We start from the raw sequence: 22,872 nt of genomic DNA on the forward strand, positions 1-22,872 counted from the left end.
TTCCTATTCTTCTGTGTTGCCACCAAATATATTAACTTTTAAAGAACCTAATATGAGAGCTTATCCTTCTGTCAGTTATATCAGGAAGAATAATATAGGCTTTAAAACTTACTTCATTCAGCATTTAAATCAAAATAACAAAATTCCGGCCAGGTATGGTGGCTTACATCTGTAATCTCAGCACTTTGGGAGGCTGAGGTGGGAGAATCCCTTGAAGCCAGGAGTTTGAGACCAGCCTGGACAACATAGTGAGACTCTATCTCCATAAATAATAATAAAAAAAAAAAACTAGCCAGGTGTGGTGGTGTGCACCTGTGGTCCCAGCTACTGGGGAGGCTGAGGTGGAAGGATTGCTTGAGCCCAGGAGATCAAGGCTGCAGTGAGCCATGATCACACCGCTGTACTCCAGCCTGGGAAACAGAGTGAGATCGTGTCAAAAAAAAATTTTTTTTCTTAATTTTTACAATTTATTCAGAGGACTATTGCACCTGTACAGTAGAACTTAAAGTGAATTTTGCTGTCCTTTTCATGAGGACATTAGTCTTTGCCACAATGCTTACTACTAATGAGTATAAGAAAATGCTGTGTGGGACAGAGTTGCTCGATCCAACCTCACAGATTGACAGGCAAACAAATGTTTTATAGGGCAAGGTAGCTGTTGGAATTAAACTTTTTAGGACTTTTGATAACAGAATATGTACTTCTCATAATTAGGGTTTTTTAAACATTTTTAAGGATTTTTAAACTTTTATAAAATCTCAGAATTTTCTAGTCTGTGAACAGTTCATGTAGAAAAATCAGTGGTTATTATGTACACTGTTATTGCAGCTTCGCTGAAAGATTAAAAATCTAAAAAATACAGTAAAAGTAAGTTCTGAGTTTTTGTATTGATGTTGGGTGCTGTGATATTATCTCTTTTAAAATATGTTTTTCTTTTTCCATAATATAAAGGGATCAAAAAATACAACTTGTATGTGAACTTGTGCAAATGTGTGAAACAAGGTGACAGGGCAGAAGCAAGAAAATGAAGCTGAAATGAAATCCACCTCTCAAAGCAGGTTCTATTTAATTTCTCTATATTTGCTATTATAAATTTTTTATTTTCATATATGTGTTTCTTTGCTAGAGATGATAATTGGATGCCAACCTAACTTCCAATTTTTAGGTGATTATTTTACCAACAAACCACTCACCTTGATGAATGCACTGCATGGCCCCCCCTCCAAAGTCCACCATTCCAGATCCTCATCAATATGTTATGACGACTGTTGCCTTTACTGTGTCTCTGCCTGATTCCATACCCTTTGCTCTACATTCCATCTCAGGTTCTGTCTTTTGGACCTTTTCACTTGATGCTTGTTCCTGGCATTTGAATCTCCATTCAACCTGATGATCTTTGATTTAGACTCACCATCCAGTTCCAAGCTGCCAGGATTTATTACCCTCTGATTTCAGCAGCTCAGAAATCCCTGGCACAGTCACAGGCTGGCTACCTCAAGGGGACCAGCCCCAAACACTAGTGCTATATTATAAACATCCATTTATTCATCTTTTTAACAGATTTTACTTATTGCCCACTATGTATAAGGCACTACAGAAGTTTCTGGGGATATAGAAGATTAGCGGCAGAAAGCTCTTAAGTCTCTTAAAATCTGGTAGGACAAATAATACAACTACATAATTATAATTTAAGATAGTATGTGTTCAACTACTAGAAGTTATATATACGAACAGGACAGTAATTAACAAAAGCTTCAAATAGATCCTTAAGTAATTAAGGAGCACAGGGTACGAGGATACGTTACCAATAACTTAGAGTGGTAGGTCACTGACAGGTGGCATCTTAACTAGATTTTGACGGTAAGATAGGGGAGACATCATGGAAGACAGATACTACAAAAACTGGAACCAACAAGAACAGAAAAAATGTTATGTTAAACCTTATTTATCCAGACTGACAGTGTAATGAGGAGTGGAAGAAAGCTTAGAAAAATTGGTTAGAACCAAGTTCTGGAAGGCTTTGAATGGTGAAGAGTTTAGAGTTGGCGAGCATGTATTGGACAGTCAGAAGGTTTTGAGCAGGAAATGAAATGATAATTGGCTTGATTTAGCAGTGGTATGTAGGAAGGATTTGGTGGTGAGGCGATATGCAGGCAGAGACTGTAAACTAGTAATTTAAAGTAGGGGAGGGTCTGGAGATGACTTTCTTCATGTCATTAAATCTTGTTATTTGTGAGGTGCTGAGCTAGGTGCTGGGGATAGAGTGAGAACTAGATCCTTGCCATGAGGGAGTTTTCAGTCTAGTGAGAGACTTGATATCTTAAAGCCTCCTTGAGGGGTCTCTATCCAAAATTTGGTACTCTGCTTCTGACTCTTGCCTGATTACTAGGTGATTAGATCCTCAGTTTACAATGGGCTGTGTTTCCTACCCTCTCAAACTGCTTTTCCATTTTTTGTGTCAGCTAAGGCAAAAATATTGCAACCACTTGTATATGGAGAAAAGCAATTTATTACTTAAAACAAGATAAGACATGAATACTGCACCAGATAAGGCAAAGAAGAAAATGACATGTGTCTTAAAGAGATAACTGAAGATGATGTGGAGAATGAATTGGAGGTTATGTTAGGGGCAAGAAAACTAGTTAAGAGGCTGTCGTAGTAATCTACCTGCTTAATTAAGAGGGCCTGAACTAAGACAATGTGAAAGAAAAGGAGTCCTTGGTGGCTACTTCCACCATAATCCTTTCTGTCTCTCCCTTGGTACAACGAAGGGATAGATAGGTGACTCTCATTTGGAATTGACTTTTGAACTGAGGGATTCAAAAACAACAAACACTCAGTTTACTTCAGACTTAGGGGTAATGCTCCTACTGTCAAGTAGTCTAGTTTCTGGTTCTTTTTTTATTTGGAACATGGTTCTGCAGTCTTTAGTGAGCTTCCTGATAAATCTTTCTTTTGCATTAGTTAGACTGTTAGTTACTAGTGGTTACAGTATTAAAAACAACATAAAACAAAACAAAAACTACCCTAATTGACATTGTATGTGATATTTGAAGCACCTATGGATAACCAGGAGAAAACTGTTAGAGAGTTGGACATATGGAACTAGAAGTGTGGTTCTCAAGGTGTGGTCACTGATGCAGCATCAGCATCACCTGGGAACTTACTAAAAATAAAAATTAACAGGTCCCATCCCAGACTTACTGAATAGGAAACTGGGAGTGAGGCCCCAGCAATCTGAATATTAACAAGCCGTCCAAGTGATTCTGATGCACACTGCAGTTTGAGGACCAACTGAACTAGAGCTTGAAATAGAGATTAAGAGTAGAAATAAAGATGTGTAAGTCAGATACATAACAGTCACTCTTGAGAGAATGAATAAACTCCCCAGAAGAGTGGAAGAGAGAAGATGAGCCCTTGAAGTAAATGGAGCAATCAAAGAAATAAAAACTAGTGGAGTACAAGAAAAGCGGGAGAAAGTTAACAGTGGTATGAAATGACCTATAGTGTCAGGTGCTGTACAGAGGCCAGCATGGATGAGGATCATGCCAAAGCTGTAAGACTGACCATTAGGAGAATTTTGGTGTCAAGTAAAAGAGAAGTGGTACAGATAAGAATAAATGCAAAGGAATACAAGCAAAAACTAAAGGATACTTTTTGCAGAAGTTTGGGAATACAACAAAGGGAATTAGAATAATATGGTCAGGATGAGGTTTTTCAGGGTAGATGCATCATTTAGATTTTGCTGTATAACAAACACTCTAAAGTGGCTTAAGACAATAATTATTATTATAGCTCACATGTCTGAGGGTTGGCTCCTCCCAGCTGGGCTTGCACATACATCAGCAGACCTACTGGGAGCTTTGCTCTAGGCTGGACACTTACCTATCATCCTCCTTCTGTGACTGTCCAGCTCACTTAGGCATATCTTTCTCATGAAGATGGAAGAAGTGTTGAAGAGGGCAAACAGAGGCTGGGCGCGGTGGCTCACACCTATAATCCCAGCACTTTAGGAGGCCGAGGCGGGCGGATCACCTGAGGTCAGGAGTTCGAGACCAGCCTGGCCAACATGGTAAAACCCCATCTCTACTAAAAATACAAAATGTAGCCGGGTGTGGTGGCACATGCCTGTAGTCCCAGCTACTCGGGAGGCTGAGGCAGGAGAATCACCTGAACCTGTTTGCGCCACTGCACTCCAGCCTGGGCGACAGAGTGAGATTCTCCCAAAAAAAAAAAAAAAGGAGGGGGGGGCAAACACAAACACATGGACTCCAAACTGACACTGGCACTTCTCCTTCATTCTAGTGACCAAAGCAATTTATGTGGCCAAGCCCGTATTCAAGGAGCAGAGAAACAGAATTCTCCTCTTTAGAGAACTTGCAAAGTGACATGGCAAAGGGCATGGATTCATAGAGGGATGAAGAATTGGGACCCTTAATACCACAGTAGGAGGCCAGGAGTGGTGACTCTTGCTTATAATCCCAACACTTTGAGAGGCCGAGATGGGAGGGCCCAGGAGTTCGAGACCAGTCTGGGCAACATAGGGAGACCCTGTCTCTCCAAAAAAAATTTAAAATTAACCAGGTGTGATGGCACGTGCTCGTAGTCCCACCTACTAGGAAGGCTGAGGCGGGAGGATTGTTTGAGCCCAGGAATTTGAGGCTTCAGTGAGCTATGATTGCACCATTGCACTTCAGCATGTGAGGCAGCAAAGCAAGACCCTGTCTCAAAACAACACACAGTAGAGATGACCCGAACATGCTTGAAAGTACAAAGAAGGAATATGTAGAATGAGGAAGAAAGAGAAGTAAGGAGAAAGACAAATAAAAGTTCAGAGAATTAACTTTTGGAAACAGAAAAGATACTTCTGGGAATGGAAAGAAGGGAATTTGATTGGATTAAATTTAACAAATTAAAATCCAAGATGCCCAGTTAAAATTGAATTTTAGGTAAACAGTTTTTTTTAGTATTTAAGTATGTCTCATGCGATATTTGGCTCAGTACATTTGGTATTTTTTGTTATCTTAAATACTATTTACGTGTTTCTATATTTGGGACATACTTTAAACTAAAATTTTTCTTTATTATTGTAAATTCAAATTTAACTAGGCATCCTGTATTTTATTTGGCAACCCTACTTCGGATGAATTTTAAATAAATACATGGTAAAGTTATCTATAAAGGGATAGATGGGTATATTCAGGGATTTAGTCCTAGAAAAAGTTCGGAACCGCTGCTATAGATGCTGTGTAGTGTCAGTGAAAGGATTGCTGAGCAGTAGTGAACTCACTTAAAAAGAAGCAGCATGACTTTTCTTGATTGAATCACTGCTAAGAAGAGTAATAGCAGAGATTGCTGGTACAAGGGACCACTTTGGTTTGGCTCTAGCTGGTGAGGACTGAGCAGGAGATTTGGGCATAATTGAAATGACTAGAGTCCAGGCTGTAAAGGAAAGCAGGTGAAACCAGAAGATGAATTAGAAGGGACTGAGAGTTTGGCAGTCACAATGAGTCAAAGAGGCAGAAGTTCACAGGGAAGAAACTCAGAATTTACAATCTTGGAGGAATGGTTCTGTATGATAACGGGGTTAAAAATCCAATTTCACATTTACTTTTACTAAATTAAAAGTAAGAGCTCTGGAGACAAGATACTTGGTTTTGAATTCTAGTTGTGTGATCTTGGCCAAGTAATTTAACTTCCCTGTGTCTTCGCTCTTTATTTGAAAAATAGTAATAATGATGGTTCTTGGGGCCGGGCGCGGTGGCTCATGTCTGTAATCCCAGCACTTTGGGAGGCTGAGGCAGGTGGATCACTTGAGGTCAGGAGGTCGAGACTAGCCTGGCCAACATGGTGAAACCCCGTCTCCACTAAAAATACAAAATTTAGCCAGGCATGGTGGCATGCGCCTGTAATCCCAGGTAGTTGGGAGGCTGAGGCAGGAGAATCGCTTGAACCTGGGAGGCAGAGGTTGCAGTGAGCCAAGATCACGCCATTGCACTCGAGCCCGGGCGACAGAGCGAGACTGTGTCTCAAAAAAAAAAAAAAAAAAATTAGTTCTTACCTCATAAGGTTATTGTGAGGATTAAATGAAATAAACCATGTGAAATACCAAGAACACTATGTCTGGTTAAGTGTATCTATAATCACTATGTATGAGTGCCCTAGAGAATATTATTTTAAAGAAAAAATGGCAACAATGCATTGTAAATTTTCCTCCTTGGTAAGCTAACAAATGCTATGTTTGGTAAAAACAAACACAATTATCTACCTGTTGAAGCTCACACAACTTTTACTATTTAAGGTTGTTTTCTTTAACTGTTATTAGAAGAAAATAATTATGCTCAAGTCATATCTGTCTCATTTCCCTGTAGGTGACCATGCTTTGGGATTTTCATAGTTTGAGTAATTCCTATGGGCTCTACCACCCAGGGAGTTAAAGAAGACAAGATTCCAACCCCAGGGGGTTGTGGTTCTGGGAATGTGAGCAGCTTGTTTTCAGGAGATCTGCATCTTGATCTGGCCTGCTATTAGGATCTGTGGTAGTGGTGCCTGTCTGGTTTTAGTTGTTTCTTTTATCTTACACAGATTTTTGTAAGTTATTTGCATATAAAGGTTTTTGAAAAGTGAATGTTTTGTGGGGGCATCTTGCTTATACAAAGAAAAATTAAAACTTTTAAAATTATCACTCGTGTTACACTTGTCTATTCTAAAATAAATGAAAGTATTAATGTTGTTGTCTGGAAGGAAAATGAAGACCAGGAAAATAGCTATGCTCTTAATGTTTTAAAATAAGGTAATATTATTCTCTGTTTGAATGGAGCCTTCTCAGGAATTACCACAGTCTCACACACAATCGACTTAAATGCATTCTTTATCTTTAAAAGGAAGCAGAATAGGATCATTGAGTAAATCACATGTGTTCACAGTCTTGTCTGGTGTAATCGTATACTACACAAACACATTATTCTGTAGTCAGGAGGGGAAGGGGACATTTGAAGCAGGACTTGCCCTTGAGGAGGCCTTTTTCTGTTTAAAGTATAGTGCAGTGAAAGACCACACAGTAGAAGATAACAAAATATCTTCCATGCCACCCCCACTTTTTCATTTTGTCATTCTCCTTTGTTCTCTAAGGACATCTGTTGAAATGATTATTCTGTAAAACTCATAGGTACCTAGCAGAAGCCATATCATATTTCATTTATTATTTTGTCTACTTAATTATTGTTTTCTTTTATATCATGCAATTGTGGGTTTTAAAAATATTCTGTTTATAAAAGATATGAAAGTATGTTATAGAATATTAGTTAACTGTAGATATCTAAAGAGTAAAAGTTTCAACTCTGAATTTAATAAAATTATATCTTAGGAAGCCCAGTAGACTTTTATTAAGCTACGTCTTAAAAAGATAAATAAACTAAAAAGAGATACTTAAAAAGATGAATTTTCCTTTCTATATTAATTACAATGGGTTTTTAGATAATATGGAAACATATAAAAGTAGTCAGTGTTTAGACATTTGAAAAATTAATGGGAATATATATTTTGCTGTATGGTTCTGAAAGTACTAATTGGTAATTGAATCATAAAATATCAGAGTTGAGATTAAAATAAAGAGCTAAAATTAAATAATATCTTCAGAGACTTAACAGAGATCTTTCATTTGTGCCAAATTTAGTAAGATTTGCCTCAATTCAGTTTTACTTATGGTGTATATTGATTTTTTAAAATGTCACATGTATGGTGGCTCATGCCTGTAATCCCAGCACTTTGGGAGGCCAAGGCGGGCAGATCATGAGGTCAGGAGATATAGACCATCCTGGCTAACACGGTGAAACCCTGTCTCTACTAAAAATACAAAAAAAGGCCCGGCGCAGTGGCTCATGCCTGTAATCCCAGCACTTTGGGAGGCCGAGGTGGGTGGATCACCTGAGGTCAGGAGTTTGAGACCAGCCTGGCCAACATGGCGAAACCCCATCTCTACTAAAAATACAAAAATTAGCCAGGCATGGTGGCAAGCACCTATAATCCCAGCTACTTGGGAGGCTGAGGCGGGAGAATCACTTGAACCTGGAAGGTGGCGGTTGCAGTGAGCCAAGATTGTGCCACTGCACTCCAGCCTGGGCGAAAGAGCGAGACTCCATCTCAAAAAAAAAAAAAAAAAAGTCACGTGTAAGCATTTGAAAGGCATTCTTAATTGTGAACAATAGTTATGTGAGATTTTGGAAGATCCAATATAGATGCATTATTTCAAATGTTTTCAACATTTTGATAGTTGGTTTGCTGTCTATATTGTGGATGCAATTCAAAATTCAAGATTTTTCTTTTTATTAGAGGTTCTTTACATTGCCACCCAATTTCAGCCTAAGTTGATCTTTTGGGGATTCATGGAATTTATGTTTGAAGGGTTTTTAAAAAATTTTTTAATGAAAAACTGTTAACATATACAGAAATAAAGCAAATAACATGAACCTCCAAGTTTTGTTTGAGTTTTTAGTAATATGTTAGTACAGGTACTGTGATTGTTGATGCAACAGATGTTCAGGAACTCAAAAAATGCTTGTTGCTTAATGTGCACTTGAAATAATTTGTCAGAGACTAGGATTGCAACCCTTGCTTTTTTTAGCTTTCCATTTGCTTGGTAGATCTTCCTCCATCCCTTTATTTTGAGCCTATGTGTGTCTCTGCATGTGAGATGGGTCTTCTGAATACAGCACACTGATGGGTCTTGACTCTTTATTCAATTTGCTAGTCTGTGTCTTTTAATTGGGGCATTTAGCCCATTTACATTTAAGGTTAGTATTGTTATGTTTGAATTGGATCCTGTCATTATGATGTTAGCTGGTTATTTTGCCCATTAATTGATGCAGTTTCTTCATAGCATTGATGGTCTTTACAATTTGGCATGTTTTTGCAGTGGCTGGTACCGGTGTTCCTTTCTATGTTTAGTGCTTCCTTCAGGAGCTCTTGTAAGGCAAGACTGGTGGTGACAAAATCTGTCAGCATTTGCTTGTCTGTAAAGGATTTTATCTGTCCTTCACTTATGAAGCTTAGTTTGGCTGGATATGAAATTCTGGGTTGAAAATTCTTTTCTTTAAGAATGTCTGAATATTGGCCCCCACTCTCTTCTGGATTGTAGGGTTTCTGCTGAGAGATCCACTGTTAGTCTGATGGGCTTCTTTTGTGGGTAACCCAACCTTTCTCTCTGGCTGCCCTTAACATTTTTTCCTTCATTTCAACCTTGGTGAATCTGACAATTATGTGTCTTGGGGTCGCTGTTCTCGAGGAGTATCTTTGCAGTATTTTCTGTATTTCCTGAATTTGACTGTTGGCCTGCCTTGGTAGGTTGGGGAAGTTCTCCTGGATAATATCCTGAAGAGTGTTTTCCAACTTGCTTCCATTCTCCCCATCACTTTCAGGTACACCAATCAGACATAGATTTGGTCTTTTCACGTAAGTCGCATATTTTCTTGGAGGCTTTGTTCGTTTCATTTTACTCTTTTTTCTCTAAACTTGTCTTCTTGCTTTATTTCAAATTAATTTGATCTTCAATCACTGATACCCTTTCTTCCACTTGATCGAAGCGGCTATTGAAGCTTGTGCATGCATCACGAAGTTCTCGTGCCATGCTTTTCAGCTCCATCAGATCATTTAAGGTCTTCTCTACACTGTTTATTCTAGTTAGCCATTTGTTTAACTTTTTTTCAAGGTTTTTAGCTTCCTTGCGATGGGTTAGACCATGCTCCTTTAGCTCGGAGAAGTTTGTTACTACCGACCTTCTGAAGCCTATTTCTGTCAGCTCGTCAAAGTCATTCTCCATCCAGCTTTGTTCCATTGCTGGCAAGGAGCTGTGATCCTTTGGAGGAGAAGAGACGCTCTGGTTTTTAGAATTTTCAGCTTTTCTGCTCTGGTTTCTCCCCATCTTTGTGGTTTTATCTACCTTTGGTCTTTGATGTTGGTAACCTACAGATGGGGTTTTGGTGTAGATGTCCTTTTTGTTGATGTTGATGCTATTCCTTTCTGTTTGTTAGTTTTCCTTCTAACAGGTCCCTCAGCTGCAGGACTGTTGGAGTTTGCTGGAGGTCCACTCCAGACCCTGTTTGCCTGGGTATCACCAGCGGAGGCTGCAGAACAGCAAATATTGCTGCCTGATCCTTCTTCTGGAAGCTTCATCCCAGAGGGGCACCCACCTGTATGAGGTGTCTGTTGGCCCCTACTGCAGGTGTCTCCCAGTTAGGCTACATGGGGGTCAGGGACCCACTTGAGGAGGCAGCCTGTCCGTTCTCAGAGTTCAAACACCATGCTGGGAGAACCACTGCTCTCTTCAGAGCTGTCAGACAGGGATGTTTAAGTCTGCAGAAGTTTCTGCTGCCTTCTGTTTAGCTATGCCCTGCCCACAAAGGTGAAGTCTATAGAGGCAGTAGACCATGCTGAGCTGCACTGGGCTCTGCCCAGTTGGAGCTTCCCGGCTGCTTTGTTTACCTACTCAAGCCTCAGTAATGGTGGACGCCCCTCCCCCAGCCAGGCTGCAGCCTCGCGGGTTGATCTCAGACTGCTGTGCTAGCAGTGAGCAAGGCTCTGTGGGCATGGGACCCGCTGAGCCAGGCACAGGAGAAAATCTCCTGGTCTGCTGGTTGCTAAGACCATGGGAAAAGTGCAGTATTAGGGCAGAAGTGTCCCATTTTTCCAGGTACAGTCTGTCACTGCTTCCCTTGGCTAGGAAAGGGAAATCCCGCAACCCCTTGTGCTTCCCAGGTGAGGTGATGCCCCGCCTTGCTTTGGCTTGCCCTCCGTGGGCTGCACCCACTGTCCAACCAGTCCCAATGAGATGAACCAGGTACCTCAGTTGGAAATGCAGAAATCACCTGTCTTCTGCGTCAGTCATGCTGGGAGCTGCAGATCAGAGCTGTTCCTATTTGGCCATCTTGGAACAGAAACCCCACTTGAAAGAATTTGTGTACATGAAAATTTTTAAAAATCCCTCCATTTCCCAATCTATGATAGAATATATTTCAAAAATTCGGTGGTAAGCCAATTTTTGGACCTACAAATGTGTTTTTCATAGAAACAATCTTAAAATGGCTACTAGGTTTTCAGGCCAGCTCTCCGTAACTTATCTAATTCATAGTTTAGGGAAACTTACCCATCATTTTTAACATTGTTTCAATGAGAAAATGCCTCTTTTAAAAAAATTTTCTTCTGGCTGGGCACAGTGGCTAACGCCTGTAATCCCAGCACTACGGGAGGCCAAGGTGGGCAGATCACCTGAAGTTGGGAGTTTGAGACCAGCCTGACCAACATGCAGAAACCCCATCTGTACTAAAAATATAAAATTAGCCAGGCGTGGTGGCGCACGTCTGTAATCCCAGCTACTTGGGAGGCTGAGGCAGGAGAATCTCTTGAGCCCGGGAGGCGGAGGTTGCTGTGAGCCGAGATCACGCCACTGCACTCTAGCCTGGGCAACAAGAGTGAAACTACGTCTCAAAAAAAAAAATTTTTTTTTCTTTTCTTTTTTTTTTTTAATTAGACTCTCATTCTGTCGCCCAGGCTGGAGTGCACTGGCACAATCATAACTCACTACAGCCTCTAACTCCTAGGCTCAAGTGATCCTCTTGCCTCAGCCTCCTGAGTAGCTAGGGCTACAGGTGCACACCACAATGCCTGGCTAAATTTTTAAAATTTTTTTTCTTTAATTCTTTTTTTAGAGGAGGGGTCTTTCTTTGTTACCCAGGTTGGTCTCAAACTCCTGTCCTCAAGTTTGCTTTTAGCCTCCCAAAGTGCTGGGATTATAGGTGTGAGCCACCACACTCGGCCAGAAAAATGCCTCTTTTGCAATTAGAATTCTAGGGAATACCACCACTCATCTTCCTCTCTATTGAAAATGGGTAGTCAAGTTATCTTGTAATAGGGATTTTGTCTGTGATGGGTCCTTAGCTCTCTCAGCAAAAGTAGCAGGAACTCAGAGTAAACAGTCGGGGGACAGAGTATACTTCATGTATACTCTTCCGAAATTATTCCTCTGCTAGGGGGAGTTGAGGAGTCAAGCTCTCCTGTAATAGGTATCTTGTCTGTGAGGGCTCCTTAGCTCTCAGCAAATGTAATGGGAACGCTGAGTGTTGGGGGACAAGAGTCTACTCTCCCATACCATTCTGAAATTATTTACCACTTTCTCTGCTGACAAGAGTTTGTTTGTGCTTTTTTTTTTAAGCTTATTTTTTAAAAGAACAGAAAGGAAACCTCTCTTTATAAAACAAATACTCTGTGATATACCTAAAGCTTATGTTTCATAGACTTTTTAAAAAGAGGGCTGATTGTCTTAAGTTACTGATATGGGGAAAAATTATTTTCACTGGCTAAGACATGTCTAAGGCATCAAGAAAAGATTCCTGACTGTTAAAACATAAAATTGGAATATAAGCATAGGTACTAAACTGCCAACTAGCTAAAATCAGGTTGTTGGAATAATGCTTATAGTGAACCTATAAGTAGTATAACCTTTTAGAGTATCTGGGTATGACAGATGGGAGCAGAGAGGAGTGCCAGTGCTTCTGTCTCACCAACCTACATTCTCTTCCAACTTACCTTACATTTGTACTCTTCCAAAATCCTTTTCTAAGCAAGATTATGGAGCCACAAAATGGTGCTAATGAATTTCTCCTCATTTTGTGTATGTATATATAAAATAAAAAAGGCAATAGAGGAAGTGCTTTATTGACAAAAGGGGCAAAATTCAGAAAGAATGGAGTGGCTGAAAACACGACCTGCTCAGAGGAACCCTAAATATTACAATGTTCTCTGACACTGAGCAGGTTACTTAACCTCCCAGGATAATCTGTAGAATGAGTGATTGAAATAAATCAGCTCTGTTCCTTCTAGCTCAAAAACGAAAGTTCCATATTGTGAATAGTTGTCCTAGATCCTGCAAGTCTTCAAGTGCTAATGTGGTGTGGCTCTTATCCTGTCAGCTAATATAGGCTCCAATCTTACATGTCCTCCAGAAAATGCATGTTCTTGTGAGTGACTTAACAGCAGGCCCCCAAAGCTAGTTAGTCTCATTTTTCAAAGACAGTAATGTCAGTACCCTTATATGGGAGAATTAGGCATACTTTGTGATGAGGCAACTGGAGTTCCCACAGAATGGTGTACTGCAGCTTCCCCACATGGGATCCATGTTCCCGTTAGATAAAGAAGGGCCTACTGTGTGTCAGGTACCACACTAACTACTTTACATATGTTACTATATTCATTTATTATTCATTTATTCATTATTCTTCACAATAACCCTGAGAGGTAGGGGGATTGTCCTCATTTTACAGATGAGGAAATTTCCCAAGAACTAACTAGTTGGTGGTGGAGCTAGTGAATGGTAAAACTGATTTGAAACCTCCTATGAAGGGAATGAAACCAGGGATCCCTTCACTAAACCTGCCCATCAAACTAGCTAAGGGAAGGAAACCAAAAAGCCTTTTACTGCAGTTAGCTTTATACTCACCAACAATGACAAGCAACTGTGGCTCCTCTGCCTGTGGGACCTGGCCCCTGCAGCCAGCTCATGTGCCCAAGACTCCCCCCACCCCTAAATCCAGGGTAAGCATGTTCCCCCTAGCCCTTCTGAAGTCTCAGGTGAATACCCCAGAACTTTCACAAGGCTTTCCACCTAGGAAACCTAGCCACCTCTAACCTAGAGGATGTAACTCTTAAGTTGGATATTAAGACCCTGCTCTAGTAGAATCCTTCAAAGCAGGAAGCCCTTCTGTGCTGTTGGTGGTGCTGAGAGGTGCCAGATAACACGCCACCCTGCCAACTAGTGTAACTCAGGGAAGAACCTACCTGAAGATGATAAGAGAAATGAAAATAAAGTCTTGAAGAACTACAATTGTCAGGTGATCCTGCAGAGGAGTCCCTGGCCCACAGGAGTTTTTTTCTACGTCAGTAACTTCAAAGATAGCTGTTAATAGTTCTAGATCTCCGAATTCCTGACAGGAGATGAAAGAGCATCCAAGTTTAAGATTATCAGGCTCAGAAACTGCCAGAAATAACTTAGAACAGTTCTCAAAGTATGTTCCTGGGACAAGCAGCATTAGCCTCACCTGGGAACTTGTTGAAAATACAGACTCTTGGCCGGGCACGGTGGCTCACACCTGTAATCCCAGCACTTTGGGAGGCTGAGGCAGGCGGATCACGAGGTCAGGAGATCGAGATCATCCTGGCTAACACGGTGAAACCCCGTCTCTACTAAAAATACAAAAAATTAGCAGGGCATGGTGGCAGGTGCCTGTAGTCCCAGCTACTCAGGAGGCTGAGGTGGGAGAATGGCGTGAACCCGGGAGGCGGAGTTTGCAGTGAGTCAAGATCACGCCACTGCACTCCAGCCTGGGCAACAGAGCGAGACTCCATCTCAAATTATATATATACACACACACAGACTCTTGGACCCCATCCCAGACCTGCAGAATGAGAAGTGGAGCCCAGAAATCTGTGTTTCAACAAGATTCTGATGTATACTAAATTTTGAAAACAACTGTCCTAGGACTATGAATGATGATCGCAGGTTCCCTACATCAAATTGCAACAGCTTCCTGGGACTAGTCGACCGCCCCATCTCCAATATAGTGCCATTGTTAGAGATATGCAGCTCTCCCAACCAAGACTACTGCCTAGGACCTCATTTGTTTCCTTGAAAACTCCTAGGAAAATATTGGGAAAAATGGCAGATGATTGGTAATGATAGAATTGAGGTAAAAAAAATTAATTGTGTATGATGGGGGAATTGGAAGTAATTTATATGCCTATTTATAGGAGTTTGCCTGAAAGCAAATTCCATGAGGATTAGGACTAACACTGACCAACAGTATGTTCACTGTACTCTCATTATCTACTATAGTGTAAGTATTTAATATTTGTTGATTGAATGAATAAATGTACATATACATTTCAGTCCTGAAGTAAAATGCAGCCATTAAAAAAGATGTCTTCTATTAGCAATCTCATTCCTATGTATGTACTCAAAAACCTGAAATTCAATGTTTATATCAACTTTATTCATAATTACCAAAAACTGGAAACAACCCTATTGTCTATCAACCGGTAAACAGATCAACGAACATTCATATAATGTACATCCATAGAATAGAATACTACTGAGCAATAAAAAGGACCAAATTACAAATATATGCAGAAAACATGGATGAATTGCAGCGGCATTAGGCTGAGTGAAAGAAGCCAGGCTCAAAAAGCAAATGTATGATTCCATTTATGTAGCATTGTAGAAAAGGCAAAACTGGGCTGGGCCCAGTGGCTCAGGCCTGTAATCCTAGCACTTTGTAGGGGGCCAAGGTGGGCAGATCACCTAAGGTCAGGAGTTTGAGACCAGCCTGGGCAACATGGTGAAACCCCATCTCTACTAAAAATACAAAAATTAGCTGGGCATGGTGGCACACCCCTGTAATCCCAGCTATTCTGGAGACTGAGGCAGGAGAATTGCTTGAGCCCGGGAGATGGAGGTTGCAGTGAGCCGAGATCGTGCCACTGCACTCCAACCTGGCCGACAGAGTGAGACTCTGTCTCCAAAAAAAACCAAAAAAGGCAAAACTGTAGGGATTGAAAATAGTTCAGTGATTGCTGGAGAAGGAGCAAGTGCCTCTAAACTACAATCAGGCACAAAGACAGTTTGAGGGTGATGGACCTGTTCTATATCTTGATCGTGATGGTTGCATTATTGTATGCATTCATCAAAACTCATGGGACTGAATGCTAAAAAAGGTTAATTTTACCGTACATAATATACAATATACTGTGTATACTCAATATACTTTTTTAAAAAGTATACTAACGTTTTTAAAAAATGATGTTGAATAAATGTACCTGATACATATGTAATAGAAAAGTCAAGTTAAATGTTTTTCTAAAAACAAAACAAATGTCATCCATATACATGTGTGTAAGTTCATGTGTATCTCTGGGTTATATAAATTTATTTAAATGCCTAGAACAAGATGTGAAAGAATATACTTCAAACTTATAATGGCAATTACCTCTAAGAAGGGACTAAATTTGGTGAAGTGATTTGAGACCTTAGTTTATGGATTACTGTTTGAATTATTTATAATATATTTCTGTATTGTATAATTAAGAAGTAAACAACATTTTAGAGAATAGAAGGATAAACACCAAAAATGTCAATAGTAGTTATCTCTGGCTGGTGGAGCTATAAGTGTCTTTTATTTTATTTTTTTCTTTCTTTTTTTTTTTTTTTTTTTTTTTCTTGGTCCGAGACAGTGTCTGTTGCCCAGGCTGGAGTGCAGTGGTGCAATCTCAGCTCACTGCAGCCTCGACCTCCCAGGCTCAAGCGATCCTCCCGCATCAGCTTCCTGAGTAGTTGGGACTAGAGGCCCATATCACCATGCCTGGCTAATTTTTTGTATTTTTTGTAGAGATGGGTTTTGCCATCTTGCCCAGGCTGGTCTTGAACTCCTGAGCGCAAGCGATCCACCTGCCTCGGCCTCCCAAAGTGCTGGGATTACAGGCGTGAGCCACCCCACCTGGCCTATTTTATTTTTGCTTATTTGTATTTTCTAATGTTTCTATAGTATAAACAAGTTATGCTTTTGTAACTAAAAAAAAATGTTTATCTTAAAATGCAGGGGTGAGGGACCCAGCAAGCATACACATATTAAAAGCTTGTACATATTAGAAATGTAGATGTTACAAAAATATTCAAGACAAAGTTTCACTGAAAAAGAATTTTGAGAAAAAGAATTTGAATACTCCTAGAATAGTGCTTCTCAAACATGATGTCCATACAAATCACCTGGAGTGCTTGTTGAAATGCATATTATGATTCCAAGGATTTGCATTTCTGACAAGCTTCCTCTTGATTCCAGTGCTACTGGTCCATGGACCACACTGAATATCAAGGCTCTAAAACTGTGCTCTCAATACAGCAGCCACTAACTAGCCACATAAGGCTGTTAAGCACTTGAAATGTGGCTAGTCCAAATTGAGATATACTGTAAGTGTAAATACACATTGGATTTTGAAGACAATTTTTATAAAAGAATAACATATCTTAATCATTGTTTTATACTAATTACATATTGAAACGATTTTTGGACACTGTTAAATAGATATTAAAATTAATTTCACCCTTTTTTTACTATTTTAATGTAGTTACTAGAAAATTTTAAATTTTATTTGTGGTTTGTATTTTTGGCTGGTATCATATTGCTATTGGACAGCACTGGTCTAGAATAACTGTTAATAGGATTTTACTTGTATTAGCTTCACATTGGGTCTTAAATCACCAGCATAATGCAGGAAAAGGATTAGCACCCCATTAAAGACCAAATTGACAACTTCTGTGTATTAATATGAACATACCTAGGAATTCTCAAAATCTATAGGTAGAAGTTTAGACAAATAGAAATAATAGAATTTTGACCTGGAAAGGAACTTTGATGTCATCAAGTTCAAACCCCTTGTCTTACAGAATTATTTATCAACCTGGCAAAGATATATTTGGTACTTAAGGCATTCTAGGTAAGTATTGAATAGGTATGTCTGTGATAGGTGAGTAAGGTGAGATGCCTACCCTGGAGAAGCTAAGAAGGATTGTATTAGACTGTAACAGCACTTATAAGGCATGCTGACAGGAGTGCTCTCAAACACAGAGGCAGAGGCAAATATGGGCTCAAATTTTTGTTTTGTTTTGAGACAGAGTCTCACTTTGTCGCCCAGGCTGGAGTGCAGTGACACGATCTCTGCTGACTGCAACCCTTCGGTTCCTGGATTGAAGCGATTCTCCTGCCCCACCCTCCCAAGTAGCTGGGATTATAGGCACCCATCACCACACCTGGCTAATTTTTGCATTTTTAGTAGAAATGGGGTTTCTCCATGTTGGCCGGGCTGGTCTCAAATTCCTGACCTCAAGTGATCCCCCCAACTTGGCTGGGATTACAGGCGTGAGCCACCATGCCTGGCCAGACTAACTTTTTTTTTAGGAAGAATCAGAGAAGCTCCAGCACTTTGGGAGGCCAAGGCAGGCGGATCACGAGGTCAGGAGATGGAGACCATCTTGGCTAACAAGGTGAAACCCCGTCTCTACTAAAAATACAAAAAATTAGCTGGGCGTGGTGGCGGGCACCTGTAGTCCCAGCTACTAGGGAGGCTGAGGCAGGAGAATTGCTGGAACCTGTGAGGCGGAGGTTGCAGTGAGCCGAGATCATGCCATTGCACTCCAGCCTGGGTGACAGAGCAAGACTCCATCTCAAAAAAAAAAAAAAAAAAAGAATCAGAGAAGCTCCACTCAAGAGAACTTTAAGTTTCCCCAGGCTTTATAGCTTCTGTTTTAAATTAATGGTACAAATAAGGCTTTAGGATTAATTATTTACTTAAAAATCAGTGTAGAACATGCTGTTCCATGTCTTTTCCCACACAAAATAGATATGTCCTCTATTATCAGAAGGCAAAGAAATTTAGACCTGAGACACTTTGAAAGTTTGAACAGGGTTGATGGTACAGATGGTACCAGAATGAAATTTGGAGTGTAGCAGTAGCATAGTCAACCTTCAATTATATGTGCAAATGAGGGACACGAATTGCTGAGATGATTAAAAGCATGAATAAAACAAAACGCTTATTTTAGCTATTATTTTAAAAGACTGATTCATCAGGAATATCTTATACCAGAGGCTTTATGACAGAAATTTGTTCTTGAGTTACATTTCCCTTCTGTGAAAGATTGAAAAGACAAATTTGGGATAAATAATAAAGAATGTGATCATGAAAATTCTTATTACTTTGAGGTAGAATGGGCTGAAAATATGAATAGCCCTTTTATTTTATTTTTTTTTAGTTAAAATCTGGGTCCCCCTCATAATATTTCATTCATTTATAATATATTAGTAAAGGGATCCAGGTTTCTTTGGTATGTATTCTTTTTTTTTTTCTTTTCCTTTTTCTTTTTTTTTTTTCTGAGACAGTCTTGCTGTTGCCCAGGCTGGAGTACAATGGTGCCATCTCAGCTCACTGCAATCCACCTCCAGGGTTCAAGTGATTCTCCTGCCTCAGCTTCCCAAGTAGCTGGGATTACAGGCACACCACCGCACCTGGCTAATTTTTGTATTTTTAGTAGAGACAGGTTTTCGCCATGTTGGCCAGGTTGGTCTCAAACTCCTGGCCTCAAGTGATCTGCCTGCCTCAGCCTCCCAGAGTCCTGGGATTATAGGCACGAGCCACTGTGCCCGGCCTGGCATGTATTCTTAACTTGTAGGGAAATTACTTCAGAGCACAAGCCTCGCTCATTACATGTACAGACTCCTGGCCCTCGTGATCATGGAATGGCCCTAATTTGAACATTTGTATTATTCACTCTCAGCCAATATTTAAAAAATTATCTAGATTTGAGAACAGTCAAACCTACCTGAGAATGGCATCATGGACTTTGTCCAAGAGTGAAAACTGCCTACAGCCATTCAAAACCAAAATTTGAACTAAGCAGAATAAACGGTTCTACCTAAGAATTATAACATTTTCCTCTGTTCTTAAGAGGAATCAGAACAGCATTTTTTAACTTTTAAATGTTTTCTAGGAACCAGTGACTTAGTTTGGTTAATTTTGCTTCATTCATACCAAAAAAAAAAAAAAGAGGGTATTGAGTCTTTGGTTGGTTTTGAATATTCCCAAGGATTATTTTTTGACATCTCGTTCCCATATATGAACAGTAGTTACTTATGGGAAGTGGCCTAATTTTCTTAAATAATAATCTACCATAACACACACACACACACACACACACACACACACACACACACAGAAAAAAATCATTACTTTATTGTTAAAAATGTGTCAGTTGTAAAGATACCTGTCCTTTGAATCAGCATGTTGGGAGGTGCAGGAGATTCCTGCCTTTGAACACCTGCCTAAAGATTCCATAACAAGGGGATTTGGTATGATGAGATATTTGCAAAAGGTTTGGATTCTGGAAAAATATATACAAGTCTTTTTCTGGGGGGGGAATACACACACACACACACACACACACACACACACACACCCCTAAGGAGTCCAGTGTAATTTTGTTTCTCAAATTCCTGTTTCTCAAATACAAAGTTTTAGGAGAATAAGACAATTTAGGAAAATCAACACATTATTCATGTCCCGTAAAACACCAAGATTGTTTTTCTGTTTTCCTGAGTTACATCAATAGAAAAAACATAAAATGATAGTCTCCCTGTCACTTCATCAGAGGTTTTATAGATTCGTAATTTTCATGTATAGCACATTTATGACATAACTTATACCCTTATTTATTGGAGATGATTTTATTAGATGATACCTGCAGACGATGGAAAAAAAAATCTTTTCTAAGCTTTCTATATGAAGTGGTCATTAGAATGCTTCATGGGATTTTTGAAAACATTTCTAATATTCCAGCCTCTAACAATAAGCACTTTTTCCTCTATGACATTAATTTACTCCTTAAAGTTTTCTCTTCAGCTATAATCTTAAGGTAAATGGGAAATAGACATAAGTGCATTTAAATTTATAATGCACTGATTCTCTTGTGAAGGTAGTCTTGTAATGAGGAAGGAATTCAAAACAGAACTTGTTTGCAGCTCTGCAAATGTGCAAGAAAGCTACAAACCTGCCAATATTCCATTCACATTTAGCTACACATTTCTGAGACACATCTATCTTTACTAGAGGGCAGGATTTGCTATCTCTCTGGAGTAGCATATGCATAATAAAGATGGACAGAGATTGATAATTACTTGCATCAAAATGATGCTTTCTTTGTGTACCTAAATTTAGGAACAAAATGTTAGAAAATTGTTTCAAAAGTGCCTAGGTTAAAAATACCAACTGTATCAAACCTAATCTACTTATTCTCCTGCTCTCCTCATCCACCACTTCATACCTTCTCATCCTCAAGCCACAAGTACTTTTTCTCCTATCTTCCTTTGCAGTGTTACTTACTATTTCCCTGAGAAATAGAAGTAATCAGAGGGCTTCCACAGACCACCTCCCCCCACCACCATATAGAGTCACCTACTCGTAACTGTGCCTTGTATTCTCTGTCTTCCATCTGTTCTTATGAATGAAATGTTCCGAGCTGTATCCTTGCAACTTGTGCACTAGATCCCATTCCTTCCCCTACTCAAAGAGTGATTCAGCAACTTTCTCCTCTCCCCTGCAGCATCACTCCCACCCTCTCTATTGGGTCGTTCCCACAACCAGCTTGGTGGAAGCAACAATCAGCCCACTCCCAGATTCTTGCAGTAGCCTCCTACCTGGTCTCCTTTTAGCCCCTGCTCCCTTTCACTTTATTTTCATCGCAATAGCCAGAATGATTCCATTAAAATCCACTCTTGCTCAGAACCCTCCAGAGGCTTTTCATTCACTAAGTATAAAAGTTAAAATCTCTAAAGAAAAAAAAAAAAATCCAACCCTACTTGGTCTTCCCTGCCCTCTACCTCTTCTTACTTCTCTAACCTAATATCTTACTCCTCTCCCTCAGCTCTTTCTGCACCAGCCACACTGATTTTATTTTTCCGAGAACACCCTGGCTAGAACTTCCATCTAGCCCCAGATTTTCTAGTTTCCTAGAACCCCCACTGCTTGCCCTAGATTTTCATCTAGCTTGTTCCCTTTCCCTTTTTTGACCTTTCATCTTTCATATCGTCAATGAGTCCTTTCCTGCCCACTCATTAGAAGTATAACTGCCCCCACCTCCCCTACTCTATTTTTCTCAGTTACACTTATCTCCATGTTGTGAAATACCATATATTTTTACTTGTTAATTGTTATTTATAGTCTGTCACCCCCCTCAACCCTACCCCAGGTAAGGTGCTTGAGTGGTTGGGATTTTTTTTTTCCTTTTTACTCCCCTCCCATATTACTGGTGTATTCCTAGAACATAGTAGGTACTTACCAATATTTGTTGAAAGAATGAATCTATAATAGAGTATAATTGGAAAATGACTTAGGAGTATCAGTCATGCAGACTGAATTTTTTTAAATCTGTTTCACCAATTCTGTTTTTGTTTGTTTGTTTTATTTTGAAGATAGGGTCTTACTCTGTTGCCCAGGCTGGAGTGCAGTGGTGTGATCTCGGCTCACTGCAACCTCCACCTCCCAGGTTCAGACGATTCTCCTGTCTCAGCCCCCCAGGTGGCTGGGACTATAGGCATGCACCGTCACTCCCAGCTAATTTTTGTACTTTTGGTAGAGACAGGTTTTTCCCATGTTGTCCAGGTTGGTCTTGAACTCCTAGCCTCAAGTGATCTGCCCACCTCAGCCTTCCAAACTGCTGGGATTACAGGCATGAGCCACCACACCGGACTCAATTCTGCTTTATAAACATAATTTAAATACAGTTTTAGCTTCAGTTGAGTCACTATAGGCATTCCTCTTTCTAGAAATTGTGGGACTCTCCCTCTTATATGCAGTTGACCCTTGAACAACACGTTTAACTATGTGGGTCCACTTACACGCAAATTTTTTTTTTTTTTTTTTTAAGAGACAAGGTCTCCCTCTTGTTACACAGGCTGGAGTACAGTGGTGCCATCATAGCTCACTGCAGCCTCGATCTCCTGGGCTCAAGGGATCCTCCTGCCTCAGCCTCCTGAGTAGCTGGGACTACAGGTTCATGCCACCATGCCCAGCTAATTTTTTCTTTTTTTTTTGTAGAGATAGTGTCTTGCTATATTGCCCAAACTGGTCTCAAACTCTTGGCCTCAAGCGATCTTCCTGCCTTGTCCTCCCCAAGTGCTGGGATTTACACACATGCACCATGATGCCCAGCCCACAGATTTTTTTTTTCAATAAATACTTCGGAAATTTCTTTGGAGATTTTTGACAATTTGAAAAAACTTA

At 40.0% G+C, this 22,872-nt stretch overlaps 1 protein-coding gene across 18 annotated transcripts in view; it reads left to right on the top strand.

Annotated features, from left to right (window-relative positions):
- The window catches only part of LOC109027360 (spidroin-1-like), a 119,877-nt gene that overhangs the window by 14,133 nt on the left and 82,872 nt on the right, over nt 1-22,872 (top strand). For 11 of the 18 annotated variants that reach the window (XM_063707201.1, XM_063707198.1, XM_063707203.1 and 8 more), the window contains one exon: nt 952-1,058. The exons of 3 other annotated variants lie outside the window; for them this stretch is intronic. In XM_063707201.1, coding sequence (XP_063563271.1) covers nt 952-1,028 — 77 coding nt within the window. In that variant the 3' untranslated portion in view covers nt 1,029-1,058. Of the gene's footprint in view, nt 1-951; nt 1,059-3,913; nt 6,681-22,872 lie in introns of those variants that run through there. 4 more of the 18 variants (XM_055391522.2, XM_063707206.1, XM_055391523.2 and 1 more) reach the window with 2 other exon arrangements.

The sequence above is a fragment of the Gorilla gorilla genome, chromosome 5, assembly GCF_029281585.2.
Source record: "Gorilla gorilla gorilla isolate KB3781 chromosome 5, NHGRI_mGorGor1-v2.1_pri, whole genome shotgun sequence".
Taxonomy (NCBI): Eukaryota; Metazoa; Chordata; class Mammalia; order Primates; family Hominidae; genus Gorilla; species Gorilla gorilla.